Genomic DNA, 13,085 nt, shown 5'->3' on the forward strand with positions numbered 1-13,085 from the left:
CTCCAGCAGGATGAGATGCCTAGGAGGACAGGCAGTATTATGGTGAATTATTGTTCCGTAACAAGTTTTGTCCCCCATGGTGGCCAGGTTTTAAATAAGGAAGTCCCCATCACCAGCATCATATTATAAATATACTCTCTGGCCCATTTCTAAGGTAGTTTTGAAGTTTATTTACAAGTTATTTAAAATAGTGTGTTTCTCAAAACTTGTGGGTTTGTTTGTTTTCGTTTTTTGCATGCTGCAGAGGCTCCCATGTAGTCTTTCAGAGAAGTCAATTATCAGGAGAAAACACTGTTCAAAAGGTATCTGAGCACATTCCAGGGTCTCCTAACAAGGGAAGGTGGTTTTATTTTTTTTATCACTGTCTATCGTCTTTCCAAAGAATCCCTGAAGCTGTAGAACTTTCCTAAAATCACCTTTTCCCAATCACACACATCTCCCCATTCGGATGGCACCAGATTCAAGAAAGCCGCTATCAATAATGCAGGCATGCAGTCTCTTGATTTCTTTTTTAGCACTCATAGAGCTAGAACTGCTAAGGGGATCCATGGCTTCCACGGTAATAACAGTAATAATACATGCCTGCCTATGGAGAACCTAATATAAAGCGCAAGTGTTTGGCTGCTCCTAAGAGAAAAGAACATTATATATCAAAAGGAATAGATGGAGCCCATATCCACATGTTATTTCCTTGCGGTCATGGAACGGTAGAAGCAGAGGTGGTATTCAGCAGGTTCTGACCAGTTCTGGAGAACTGGAAGCAGAAATTGTGAGTAGTCCGGAGAACTGGCAAATACTACCTCTGACTGGCCCTGCTCCCATCTATTCTCTGCCTCCCAAGTCCCAGTTGATCGGCTGGGTCTTTTTTGTTGCCCTGCATGGGAGAACGGAGCTGGAAAGCAGGTTAGTGGAGTGGGGAGGGAATGGGAATTTTGCAGTCACCTTTCCCTAGGAGTGGGGAGGGAATGGAGATTTTACGGTATCCTTCCCCTGCCACGCCCACCAAGCCACACTCACAGAATCGGTAGTAAAAAAAAAAAATTGAATCCCACCACTGGATAGAAATCACAGTAGCCAGGTTGAAATATAGCTATCTTTCTGGGTGGGAAAAAAACAAATAAAGTAAATGCAGGACACTGAACACTCCAAGTTCAATGTCATTTTATGATTAAGTTGCCTTAATAATAATATACACATATCTGATGTAATCTGGATCTATGTGCACATGGTTCAAACAAAGCCTTTGGGAAGTCTCTATTTATAAAGAGCAAATTTTAAGTAACTATTTGTCAGGGATCAAAATTCATCTCATTTATTGCAATCAGATAATTTAGGGCTGAGTAAATACTCTTAAGTGAATGATTCTGGGCTAAAAATATGGGTTAGGCCAGAAACCATACCACAAAACCGTCCAAATACAGTGGAACCTTGGTATTCAACTGCTTTGAAATTGATCGAATTTGGTACTCAACGCATTTTAATGAGAATATTTTGTCCTGGTACTCATCATTTGTTTGGTACTCAATGCACAAGCTAGAACTTGTTGGTGTCAGTTGCCTCACCACTTGCTACTCTTTCCAGGCGAAGCAAAGGGTGATGCATTAATTATGCGGTAGCTCTTGTCCTGTGCACATCCCTTTGCAGTGTTATCTTAAGTTCTGTGGTCATTTTGTGTATTTTTGAGCTTTCCCCCCACCCCCTGTCATCAGTACAGGTAAAGTGAAAGTTTTTATTTTATTTCATCTGATTATTTTTAGATTTATTTCTTATGTAAAGTAATGATATACAACTCTGTTTTTTACATATTGCCTTAAAATGTGCAGTGTCTTTGGTTTGGGAATGCATTACATTTATTTACGTTATTCTTTATGGGAAACATCTGTTTGGTAGTCATCATTTTTCATATTCATTGTGCTACCCAGAACCAATTAACGATGAATACCGAGGTACCACTGTATACCATTTTCATGATCACTCACTACTTCATGATCATTTTTTGCAGCCTTTCCTCACAACAAAGGCACATAGTTCACCCAACCAAATTTGGCTCTCTACAGCGACATGACCAAGAGCAAATCTCATTACCGCTGAAGATACCGGGATGATATTGAACACTCAATCTCAATTCTTGACGGTTGAACGGAGAGCATAAAGTTTTAACCCAATTTTCCTACCTGTGACTTCAAGCAATTTCCTATAACTAAAAATAAAAGGGCAATAACCAAACAGAATAATTCCATTAGTAAAGAGCATCAGAAGTCCAGTTATAACATAAACCGATGATATAGTCCTTTATATGTCAAATGCTGGGAAGACAGATGCCCTGCACCTGTTGGAAAGGTTTCCATTAAGACTCCAGGAGCATGTGCCACCTACACACTTGCTGTGTTTTAGATTCCTTCATCTCCTGCCAATGACTTAACTCTTCTTCTCCACTACTGTTCTGACCCATAGAAATCCAGCCAATCATCTCTTTGCGCTTTATACTGCGGCGATTGTAAATGGAGATCATCAGGGTGACATCTGAGAGCTGGAACAAGGCAACTTGGAAGATAAACGTCTCTTTGTAGATAGGGTTTGGCTGTCCTCGTCGAACAGATGTCTTGCAACGAGACATTTCTTGACCGACAGAGTTCAGAAGGCAGAGTTTTCCATAACTATCTGCAGGCAACATTAAAGTGGTTAAAGTTCATTTATTTATTTCTATCCCGTCTTGATTCTTTTCACAAATAACTCAAGGTGACAAACACCCACTTTCCTCCTCCTATTTTCCCCACAGCAACAACCCTGAGGTGGGTTGGGTGGATAGTGTGTGACTGGCCCAAAGTCACCCTGCTGTTTATTTAAAGAAAAAAAAATGCCTGCTTGTTCCTCTTTCTAATATATCACTCAGAGAAGCCACCCATTTGCCTAAAGCATATTGCTTTAGCTGACTGAAATCATGGCATCATACAAAAAGCAAATAAATCAAATGTTAATGTTTAGGAATATACAAGCTTATCCTAGGATGTCCTCTGCAAAATGCAGCCTGTAGGCTTTTCATGACACCATAAGGCTCTTTTTCTTTATAGGTGTGGGTCTTTTTTTTTTTTTTAGTATTGTACTCTGCTGAAGATAAGGCATGAAATTTCATTTCAGGTATGAACAGATAGTCACACTTGAAAATCAAGGGCATCCTGCTTCTCTTCAAAGAGTTTCGTCTTCTCTCATTACTTATTGTGTGCAGCTATGCCCGTGATGGCGAACCTATGGCATGCATGCCAGAAGTGGCACACAGAGCCATCACTGTGGGCATGCAAGTCATCTCCCCAGCTCAGTTCTACTGCGCATGCGCACACGCCTCCCACCAGCCAGTTGATTTTCAGGTATCTGCCGCGCATGTGGGTGCATGCGGGAGATGTGTGTGCATATGCGGGGGGAGCGGGGGGGGTCCCATGCACATACACAGGGATGGGGGAGTGCGGGGGGTCATGTGTGCATTGCATTATGGGCAAGGGTGGGATTCTACCAGTTCACACCTATTCGCTAGAACCGGTTGTTAACATTCTAAGCAGTTTGGAGAACCGGTTGTTAGAAGAAATTACTGGCCTAATCCTGTAAGGAAGGCAGGAAGGAAACATTCTGGTGTTGCTTACAGAAACTGCCTCTCTGTTAACCCTTATTACATACTTGGCAGAACTAGACTTCCTGTCTCAGGAACTTCTCTGGAGTTTTTTTTCCTTCCTTTGCTGGTACTTTGCTTGTGTGGAGTGACCATTCAAAGTTACAATGGCACTGAAAAAAGTGACTTATGACTGTTTTTCACACTTACAACTGTTGCAGCATCCCCACAGTCATGATAGGCCAGACGAGGAGATGCGTGCCTCGATGTGAGTGATATTGAGTTAGCCACACCCAGCCAATAACATGACCAAGCCATGCCCACCAACTAAGCCACACCCACAGAACCGGTTGTTAAGAAAATTGAATCCCACCCAATTATGGGTGTAGGCATGTGTGTACTTTTGGCACATGACTACAAAAAGATTATCCATCACTAATCTATGCCATACAAGGACCATGTGCTTCCGCATGTGTTTTTATCTGTACTTTAAGGTATATATGCATACATAGCTCTGTGTATATATTGCGTAAGAAAGAAATGAAGCCATTTAAGGGGGGGGGGAGAATTTAATATATATTCAGGATTACAATATATTGTTTGTGTAATAAATTCCCAGACAGGATGTCCTAATTGCAGAAGCTAGGTCAATCACTTGTAGCCTGTTAGATATGCATGGTCACCAGCCTCTTTGAGCAACTCCTCATAGCACCAGCGATAAATCATCCAAAAATTGTCGTGTTTTGATTTTTTTTGGTGCTTGGTTAGGAAAACTGCTAAAGATTTATTGAAGGGGCTTGTGTTCTGAAAGGGTGTTGGGCAATTCCTATTGTGGCTTAATGGCTTTTTCCTGTGTTGGATTTTTGGCGATGGCTATTTGCTTATGAATAGAGCTATCTAGATAATTGTCTTCTTTCAATAAGCTCTTTATTGCTTAAGTGCTGATATCTGATGTCGGCTATTAAGAAAAGGTGGGGGCTGCTTTCTGCCTCCAAGAACATGTTTTTCCATTTCTCCCTTTGGGAAATATAATAATCTGTTTTTTAAAATATTCCTCAAAATATTTCATTCTTCTAGGGTGGGTGCTGACTTTCTACACTACTTTTCAATTTTCAGAACTGAACACCCTAGGCAAGCACATACACATACAAAAGACGTCAAATATTATTTTTAATCATGCTTGGCACACGTGAACCATTTTCTGGAGGCTTCTCCTGAAGGATGTATTAAATTGCTGAAAATAAACCCCAAAGGTAGAAATACAGCAGATAAATTTTCCGCTCTGTAAAGGCCAGTATAGTATATTGGTTAAAGACTGGGGGGGGGGGAAAACAGGTCAAGTCTACCATCAGTCATGGAAGCTCATTGTATGTCACTTATTCTCCTTTCTCAGCACAACTTTCATTTGACAGGACTGTTATTGTAGGAAAAACTGGCAAAGGGAGTGTTTTCACTTTAAGCTCCAGAAGAAAAGTTGTGATACAACAGAAATTTAAAAAAAGGAAGATGTTTCACTAGCCCCTAAATGGTAGCACCAAATGAGTTTCTCACAGAGAACATTCCAGAAGCACCATAACACAAAAGAGGGTTAGTCCTAGAAGTGGTATTCAGCAGGTTCTGACCAGTTCTGGTGGAAATTTTGAATAGTTCAGAGAACTGGCAAATACCACTTCTGACTGGAGATTTTACAGTATCCTTCCCCTGCCACACCCACCAAGCCATGCCTACAGAACCGGTAGTAAATTTTTTTGAATCCCACCACTGGTTAATCCCAGTGAGCCAAAGGTGAGCCTGACCTAAAAAAAAAAAAAAAAAGGTCTTCTACTTTCCAGTGGGCAATTTAACCAAAAAGAACGTATTGCTCAACTTGACAGAATTCCCCTCCAGTCATTTAGAACTAAAGAAGCTTCTTGGATGAGAAGCGAAACTTTTTCAAAGAAAACAACAAGAAAGTCCGTTGCCTTTTGGAAAAAGTGCTTTTGGGACAACTCTATAAAATCTATTCTGTGCAGGAGTAACTTATCCATTCCTGGGGAGAGGGAATCAGATTCTCCCTGGCTGGAAATTCCAATTTAAAGAAATATGATTGCCATGATGGGACTTGCCATGATGAACATGACGGGAAACCAAATGATGGAGGTTGATTTTCCTCATTGGGAATGGAGCAGAAATCTTCAGCTAGGGCTCAGTGGAACACCCACTGCTTGCTTAGCGAACACAAGAACTTTGGCCCTCATACTGTTGACTCAGTCAGCTCCTCAGAACATCACATGCTCCAGCAGAAAGCAAACAGAACAGAAGCTAAACATAGGAAATAAAACAGTTTTATGTGATGCACTGAGGAAAATGAATTTGCTTTGCAGGGCTGGGCCACTAAGTGTTGTTAAATCTATATGACTATCTCAGTACTTAAGACAAGGTGTTGGTCCTTATTTTCCATGCTCCACCAGGAAATCTTGCCTAAAAACAAAATACAGACTTTCACTATAAGTCCTAGAAAATGTATCAAATGTAGACCAGACCCTGAGGCTTAGGATTCACCCTTGACAGCATGTGGGAATATAACAGGTTGATCATCTTTGTTAAGTCCTGCACCAGTATTTATCCTGGTATTTCTATTTGGGCTGCCTTTCCTGTGACAACCATGGAAATTTAGGCCACTGGTCTCCTAGCAAATTTGTAAGAAGAAATTGCCTTCCTTCTCTGAACCAACTAAGAGAACATCCTTCTCAACCAGCTAAGTACATTTGCCAATTCTGAATTCCTTCTAGCCTATGGCAACCAGACAAGTAATTAAACACAAAGCTGGGCTGAGATAGGCTCTATTCCATGGCAGTGCTACAACACATTCAAGAAGAGGCTATCCCCTAATCCAAAAATCTAGTTGGGAGCCAGGCTTTATTCTGACTTCTAAAAATGTGAACTATTGCCATTATAAGAAAAAAAAAATATGAACTCAATTTGGAAGGCAGCAAGCCAATCTCCTATGACTCAAACTAGCTTAACCTTCCATTGTTCACATCCTGGAAGATGATGGCTTTACTGTGACAAGCTACAGTACTTGCTGCAATGGAAATTTGACTCATTTGAATCTCCTACGCTTCCAACCTTGTGATGATTTTGCCAGGTGGAACAGGTTTGATAATACCTTTTGAAGTCAAAGGTTACAGCTAAATTATATCCAGTTTCTTTCAGAGGAAATGCCACCCTGAGTCCAAGCCAGCATGTCAGATTTGTGTTTTTCACCGCACAAATCTGCTCTTTTGTATTATTACTGTTATTACATTTGTGAGGTAGGGATAATAAGTTGGGGATATCAGCACAGGCAAGCAAGGCTCTAATTATCCTATGAAATCTGTTTTTTTCTTTCTTTTTGAAGCGCTGTGAAGCCTAGGGGTTGGTTTTGTCCCACTCTCTTGGCAGATTTTTTTTTTTGCCTTAATCAGTGTCTTGTGCACTGTTAGGTACACACCTTTTTGTTGTCTGTTTATTTTTTCACAGTTAAGTCTACGTTCTTTAAAGGAAGAGTTTTCACAGCACCTTTCCATAAAGCATTAATTAGCAATGCAGGAAATAATCCCATTCCAATCCTATACTGTGCACTATTGTACACATTCTTTTGAGGAGAAACAAAATAATTAAAAATGCAAGCTGAAACAACACTAAGTAGTGGGGGGGAAACTGAAATTATACTAAGGAAAAGAAACTTGTTCCTACATTTGAGTGTATTCCTTAGGAAAAGTAGAAGACGGGGGAAAAATCAAGTAATCCAAGCAAAATGGGAAGAAAAATGTTTAAAATCCTGATAGAGATGCATTCTTGGTCTTCACTTTCTCTTGGTCTAATCAATTTTTTTAAAAAAAAAATTCAGAAGAGACAGCTGGGAGAGAGAAGAAAAATAATATGTCTCTGGATCCAATGCAACAGAGTGTGCTTAAAGGTGCCCCGGCAAGCTGAATAAAGATTTCCAAGAAATCAAGCATTCTTTCAAAATACTTGAAAACCCAGTGAGCCAATAAATAAACCATGCCAACTTCTGCATCCTTTAGCTGACCATCTCCAAAGCAGCTTTTAGTCCAAAGGCCATCCTAGTCCATAGCCTGATTTCTGATGTCCTGGGCCAGTGTTTCTCAACTTCAGCAAATTCAAAGGTGTGGACCTCAACTCTCAGAGTTCTCAGCCAGTGGAAGTTGGAAAAAAAACTGTCCTGGAGCCTTTAGCCCAGGGGTGTCCAACCTTGGCAACTTTAAGACTTGTGGACTTCAACTCCCAGAATTCCTCCCAGAATTCTGGGAGTTGAAGTCCACAAGTCTTAAAGTTGCCAAGGTTGGACACCCCTGCTTTAGCCCAAGAAGTCAGGTAAGTTGAGGAGCTGGAAAATTCCTACCTGGTCTAATGTAATAATCAATTATGGTCTAGCTCTATAGCTGCTAAAGCAACTCATTACTCAGAAATGCCAAAAGTACCCTTAAACACCCAACCTGACTCTACTGAAGCACAGGCAGCTCTGAATGACTGAACTGGAAACTACAGAGTGAAATCACATTACTCAAAAATTCTGTACTGAAATGCCAAAAGAGAAGCCCAAATGGCAGAAGATGTTTTTTGTAGTTTGGAAGAATATACAGTATATGTCTAGGTCCTGGAAAAGCAAAACACTTGTGCTTACAATAGAGGTTGTGTCCCTCCCTCCCCACTGTTTCTAATTAAACATTTCAGATTTTTCAGACACACACACACACACACACAACCTGTTTATATTCACAAATGGGACATGCACACGCCCAAGATTAGGCCCTTTTTTCAAAATCGCTCCCCGTTTTTGTAGGCGGGTGCTTTTTTTCATATCAAAGAAGCAAAGCAATGATAGTCCAAGTTCTACATCCATGAGACCAAGTGGTCATATATTTATATACCTGGTGGTCTGTTCATAGCAAGGTTCCGGAAGTGGCTGCCTTTGATCATCTCAACCGACAGTCTGCCTGTTGTAGCATTGTAGGATAGTCCGACCAGCAGTTCTGGAATTCCTCCGTGGGAGAGAGACTGGGTCGAAGAAGCACTGTCACTGTGAGAGATGACCGAGAGACTCAGTTGGGAGCCTCCACTCTGTGGATGAAGCAAGATGTTTTTAAAAGCCAACAACAACAAAAAGTATTAATCAGAAATTAAAATTCTTAAGTATTATACAAAGTTCTGCACTAAAACAGGCAGATAAAATTAAAAATATAGAAAACTACCCGGGTTATTGCATTGCAGCTCCAGTACAAGTTCTTTGTCACTATTCCATATTTCTTCTCCTTGCCCCACTTTCCCTCTTTGCCTTTATATTCAAATATATCTATGGTGTAATCTTGATATTTCCACTTAGAAAATACTGCTTTTTTCTTTCTTTCTGCCTTCATGTATAATTGCCTCTAAATATCTGAACCACAATTTCATTCCTGCTTTGTTCAAGCTTCTCCTCAATAGCCATTTTTTTTCTATGAAGGCTTTGCATGCACCCATGGCTTCATACCAGCCTGTATAGGTGAAATTCAAAAAATTAGAATATTGTGCAAAAGTTCACTTATTTCAGTAATGCAACTTAAAAGGTGAAACTAATATATGAGATAGACTCATTATATGCAAAGCAAGATAGTTCAAGCCATGATTTATCATAATTGAGATGATTATGGCTTAGCTCATGAAAACCCCAAATCCACAATCTCAGAAAATTAGAATATTACATGCAACCAATAAAACAAGGATTGTACCTCTATAAAACAATATTGGACCTCTGAAAAGTATAAGCATGTATATGTACTAAGTACTTGGTTTGGGCCCCTTTTGCAGCAATTACTGCCTCAATGCGACGTGGCATGGAAGCTATCAGCCTGTGGCACTGCTGAAGTGTTATGGAAGACCAGGATGCTTCAATAGCGGCCTTCAGCTCTTCTGCATTGTTCGGTCTCATGTCTCTCATCTTTCTCTTGGCAATGCCCCATAGATTCTCCGTGGGGTTCAGATCAGGTGAGTTTGCTGGCCAATCAAGCACAGTAATCCCATGGTCATTGAACCAGGTTTTGGTGCTTTTGGCAGTGTGGGCAGGTGCCAAGTTCTACTGGAAAATGAAGTCAGCATCCCCATAAAGCTCGTCTGTGGAAGGAAGCATGAAGTGCTCCAAAATCTTCTGGTAGATGGCTGCGTTGACCCTGGACTTAATGAAACACAGTGGACCAACACCAGCAGATAACATGGCTCCCCAAATCAACACAGACTGTGGAAACTTCACACTGGACTTCAAGCATCTTTCAGTGTGTGCCTCTCCATTCTTCTTCCAGACTCTGGGTCCTTGGTTGCCAAATGAGATGCAAAAGTTGCTCTCATCAGGAAAGAGGACTGGTCTGTTTTTCTTTAGCCCAGGTAAGACACTTCTGATATTTGTTGTTCAGGAGCGGCTTGACAAGAGGAATACAACATTTGAAGCCCATGTCCAGAATCCGTCTGTGTGTGGTGGCTCTTGATGCACTGACTCCAGCCTCAGTCCACTCCTTGTGAAAGTCCCCAACACTTTTGAATAGCCTTTTCCTGACAACCCTCTCCAGGCTGCAGTCATCCCTGCTGCTTGTGCACCCTTTTCTTCCATACTTTTCCCTTCCACATAACTTTCTATTAATGTGCTTTGATACAGCACTTTGGGAACATCCAACTTCTTTTGCAATTACCTTTTGAGGCTTTCCCTCCTTATGGAGGGTGTCAATGATGGCTTTCTGCACAACTGTCAGGTCAGCAGTCTTTCCCATGATTGTGATTCCTACTGAACCAAACTGAGAGACAATTTAAAGGCCCGGGAACCCTTTGCAGGTGTTATGGCTTAATTAGCTGAGTGGGACACTTTGAACCTAGAATATTGAACCTTTTCACGATATTCTAATTTTCTGAGATTGTGGATTTGGGGTTTTCATGAGCTGTAAGCCATAATCATCTCAATTATGCCAAATCATGGCTTGAACTATCTTGCTTTGCATGTAATGAGTCTATCTCATATATTAGTTTCATCTTTTAAGCTGCATTACTGAAATAAATGAACTTTTGCACGATATTCTTATTTTTTTAGTTTCACCTGTATGTATGGTCAGTTTATGCATGCAATTTTACTATTGCAGGTTTTGATACCACTAGATTTTTGGATTTCAAATGTTTGAAGGGAAGTCTAAAACATTCGGGGGGTGGGGGGCACTAGATTTCATACCCTCACTATTTATAGCATTTCTTATTCAAATTCTTGAGAATTATTTTATAGATCAGTTTATAGACAATATGCAATTCATCATGGCTGTAAACTCTCCTCTTTTATCCCAGTGAAAGGAAATGCAATAAGAACTTTAATAATTTGTCCCCAATTTAATTCTACTTACACATAAGTTGCTCCTTGGTTCCAGAACCAGCGTTGTCTTCATTTCCCCCTCTTGGTTGAGGTGGCTAAGATAAAACAACTGCTCCCCCATCATTCTCTCCTTCATCATTTTGCGCACAGAATAGAGGCGGAACCGGAGAGCGTAGCTGCTCAGCATTTCAGGTGCCAACTTAGTGAAGGTCACTTTGTCCTTGAACATTGGGTTGGGCCCTTTCTGGACACTTGTCTTCCCTTGCTGTTTCTTGCTGGGCATCAGGACTGTGTGTACCTGCCAGGTACTTGCTCCACTGCGGTCCTTGTCTGGTATATCTTTAGCTTCGATAATAGTCACCACCAATTTCTGGCTCGATGGTTTGTAATCAAAGATGATATCTAAGTCACCACATCTTGAAATTGGCTCATAGGCACTAGTATGAGCTGGAAGGACATTTGCTTCTTCATGTTCCTTTAATGGGAAAAAAAAATACAAAATTGGAATTGATAAGCCCCATTATTTACTAATAGATAGTAATTAAGTAATTGCAGATCAGTGATTCTGGGTATTGTCTAATTGTCAACAAGAAATGGGGAAAAAGCATGTTGAGTTGGAAGAAGACAGAAGTCAAGAGGACACTTCTGCCTTTTTTGATAGAGGAGAAAGTAGAGAAAAAGAGACACGGTCTAGGAATTCAAAAGAAATAACAGATAATGGACAGGGGGACATAGCATGGCTTGGAAATCAGGGAAAAATGAGTCAGAGTCAGGAGCTTCAGGGAAATATGGCTGGATGATTATGTCAGTCCTGAAGCCATGTTGGGCTGAAGCCATTTTGGAAGCATCTTCAGAGCTGCCACAGCAAGGCTGGCTGGAGCTGTGGGAACATGGGGCAGGAGGAGATAGAGGTAGCTGGGAATGTGTAGCCAAAACAACATTCTTTCCCATGGGAGACAAGGATGTCCTACCAGGTGTTGGAGAGGTGTGGACCAAAGCCAGCCAGGATGGAGGATATAACCTGGAGGAAAGAACTTTGGGGTTTTGGTTTGGGTGGGGAAAACCTCGGATCCTTCAGGTTTTCCCCAGATGTGCCAGTATGATATGCCTAATAAATCAATGCTTTGCCTTGGAGTTTTGATTCCGTTAGGGATCTTTGTTGGAACACTGACAGATTATTTACGAAAGACAGGAGGCCAAACAGAATGGAGAGGGGAGATCCATACAGAGGAGTTACATATTAAGATCAAAGGACTGAGTACAGAAGAGAAATTCAGATCTAAGAAGAAAACCCTCCATATTGAAAAGATAAGTATGAAAGATAAGTAAAAATTACGCTTGACAAAAAGATTTTGGGACAAATTCTTGAATGCCATTTATCTGTACAAAAAGAAATGCATTACTGGGTTCCTGTTCTGCAAAGAGCTATATCCCCTATCGTAAAAAGCAGAATATTCCACTTATGTCTTCATCCCTTGTGAAGGCATAAACATATGTTTTTAGTCTTCCCTCGGCACTAAATCTAAGCCTTTTCATGCCCACAGATGACATCAAACTGCACAAAATGTTTTCTTTCCTATTTTTCAATGTGTTTCTCCAGACAGATCCATCTACACTTTTCACCTAATCCCTTTTCTTCTTCTATTTTTAAAACAAAATTTACTTTTGATAAAAGAAAAGCCTGTGAAGAGGAAAGAGGGAGAGTCAGGTGCTTAGTTTCCTGGGTGTGTGTTTTCTGTTCAAAGGTGCTTTTTAATCTCAGATTAAAATGGGTTGCCATAGAGACCTTTCCTTTCTATTTAAACATGAATATGCTGTGAAAGAACAGGATATTCAGGGAGCAGAGTAGGTCTGCAGAAGGAATTTAAGGATTTACTCCTACAGCTGTATTTCAGAACCCTTCTAGCGCACTGATGCAGAATATTTTATATATTACTCTTTTGCTGCTGGTCACTATTTCTTCTTTCGATTGCCTTGATTATATATTTTTATTTGGAAAATGGCATGGAAGTGCCAGAAAGAAATAATAACAATGATGTTCATGATGACCATGACAACTACTTGTTAATCACCTCACCAGAGACAGGTAATCCACCATGCCTTGTATTCTGCCTGGTG

At 40.6% G+C, this 13,085-nt stretch overlaps 1 protein-coding gene across 6 annotated transcripts in view; it reads right to left on the reverse strand.

The window, feature by feature from the left end:
- Positions 1–1,144: 1,144 nt before the first annotated feature.
- Positions 1,145–13,085, reverse strand: part of SYT16 (synaptotagmin 16) — a 105,691-nt gene continuing 93,750 nt past the window's right edge. For all 6 annotated transcript variants that reach the window (XM_087922326.1, XM_087922330.1, XM_087922329.1 and 3 more), the window contains 3 exons: positions 10,999–11,442; positions 8,518–8,707; positions 1,145–2,661 (listed from right to left, as the gene is read on the reverse strand). In XM_087922326.1, the coding sequence (XP_087778452.1) occupies positions 2,348–2,661; positions 8,518–8,707; positions 10,999–11,442 (948 nt within the window). In that variant the 3' untranslated portion in view covers positions 1,145–2,347. The remainder of the gene's footprint in view (positions 2,662–8,517; positions 8,708–10,998; positions 11,443–13,085) is intronic.

This window comes from Pseudonaja textilis, chromosome 1 (genome assembly GCF_049901715.1).
Source record: "Pseudonaja textilis isolate UNSWEBS1 chromosome 1, rPseTex1.2, whole genome shotgun sequence".
Classification (NCBI taxonomy): domain Eukaryota; kingdom Metazoa; phylum Chordata; class Lepidosauria; order Squamata; family Elapidae; genus Pseudonaja; species Pseudonaja textilis.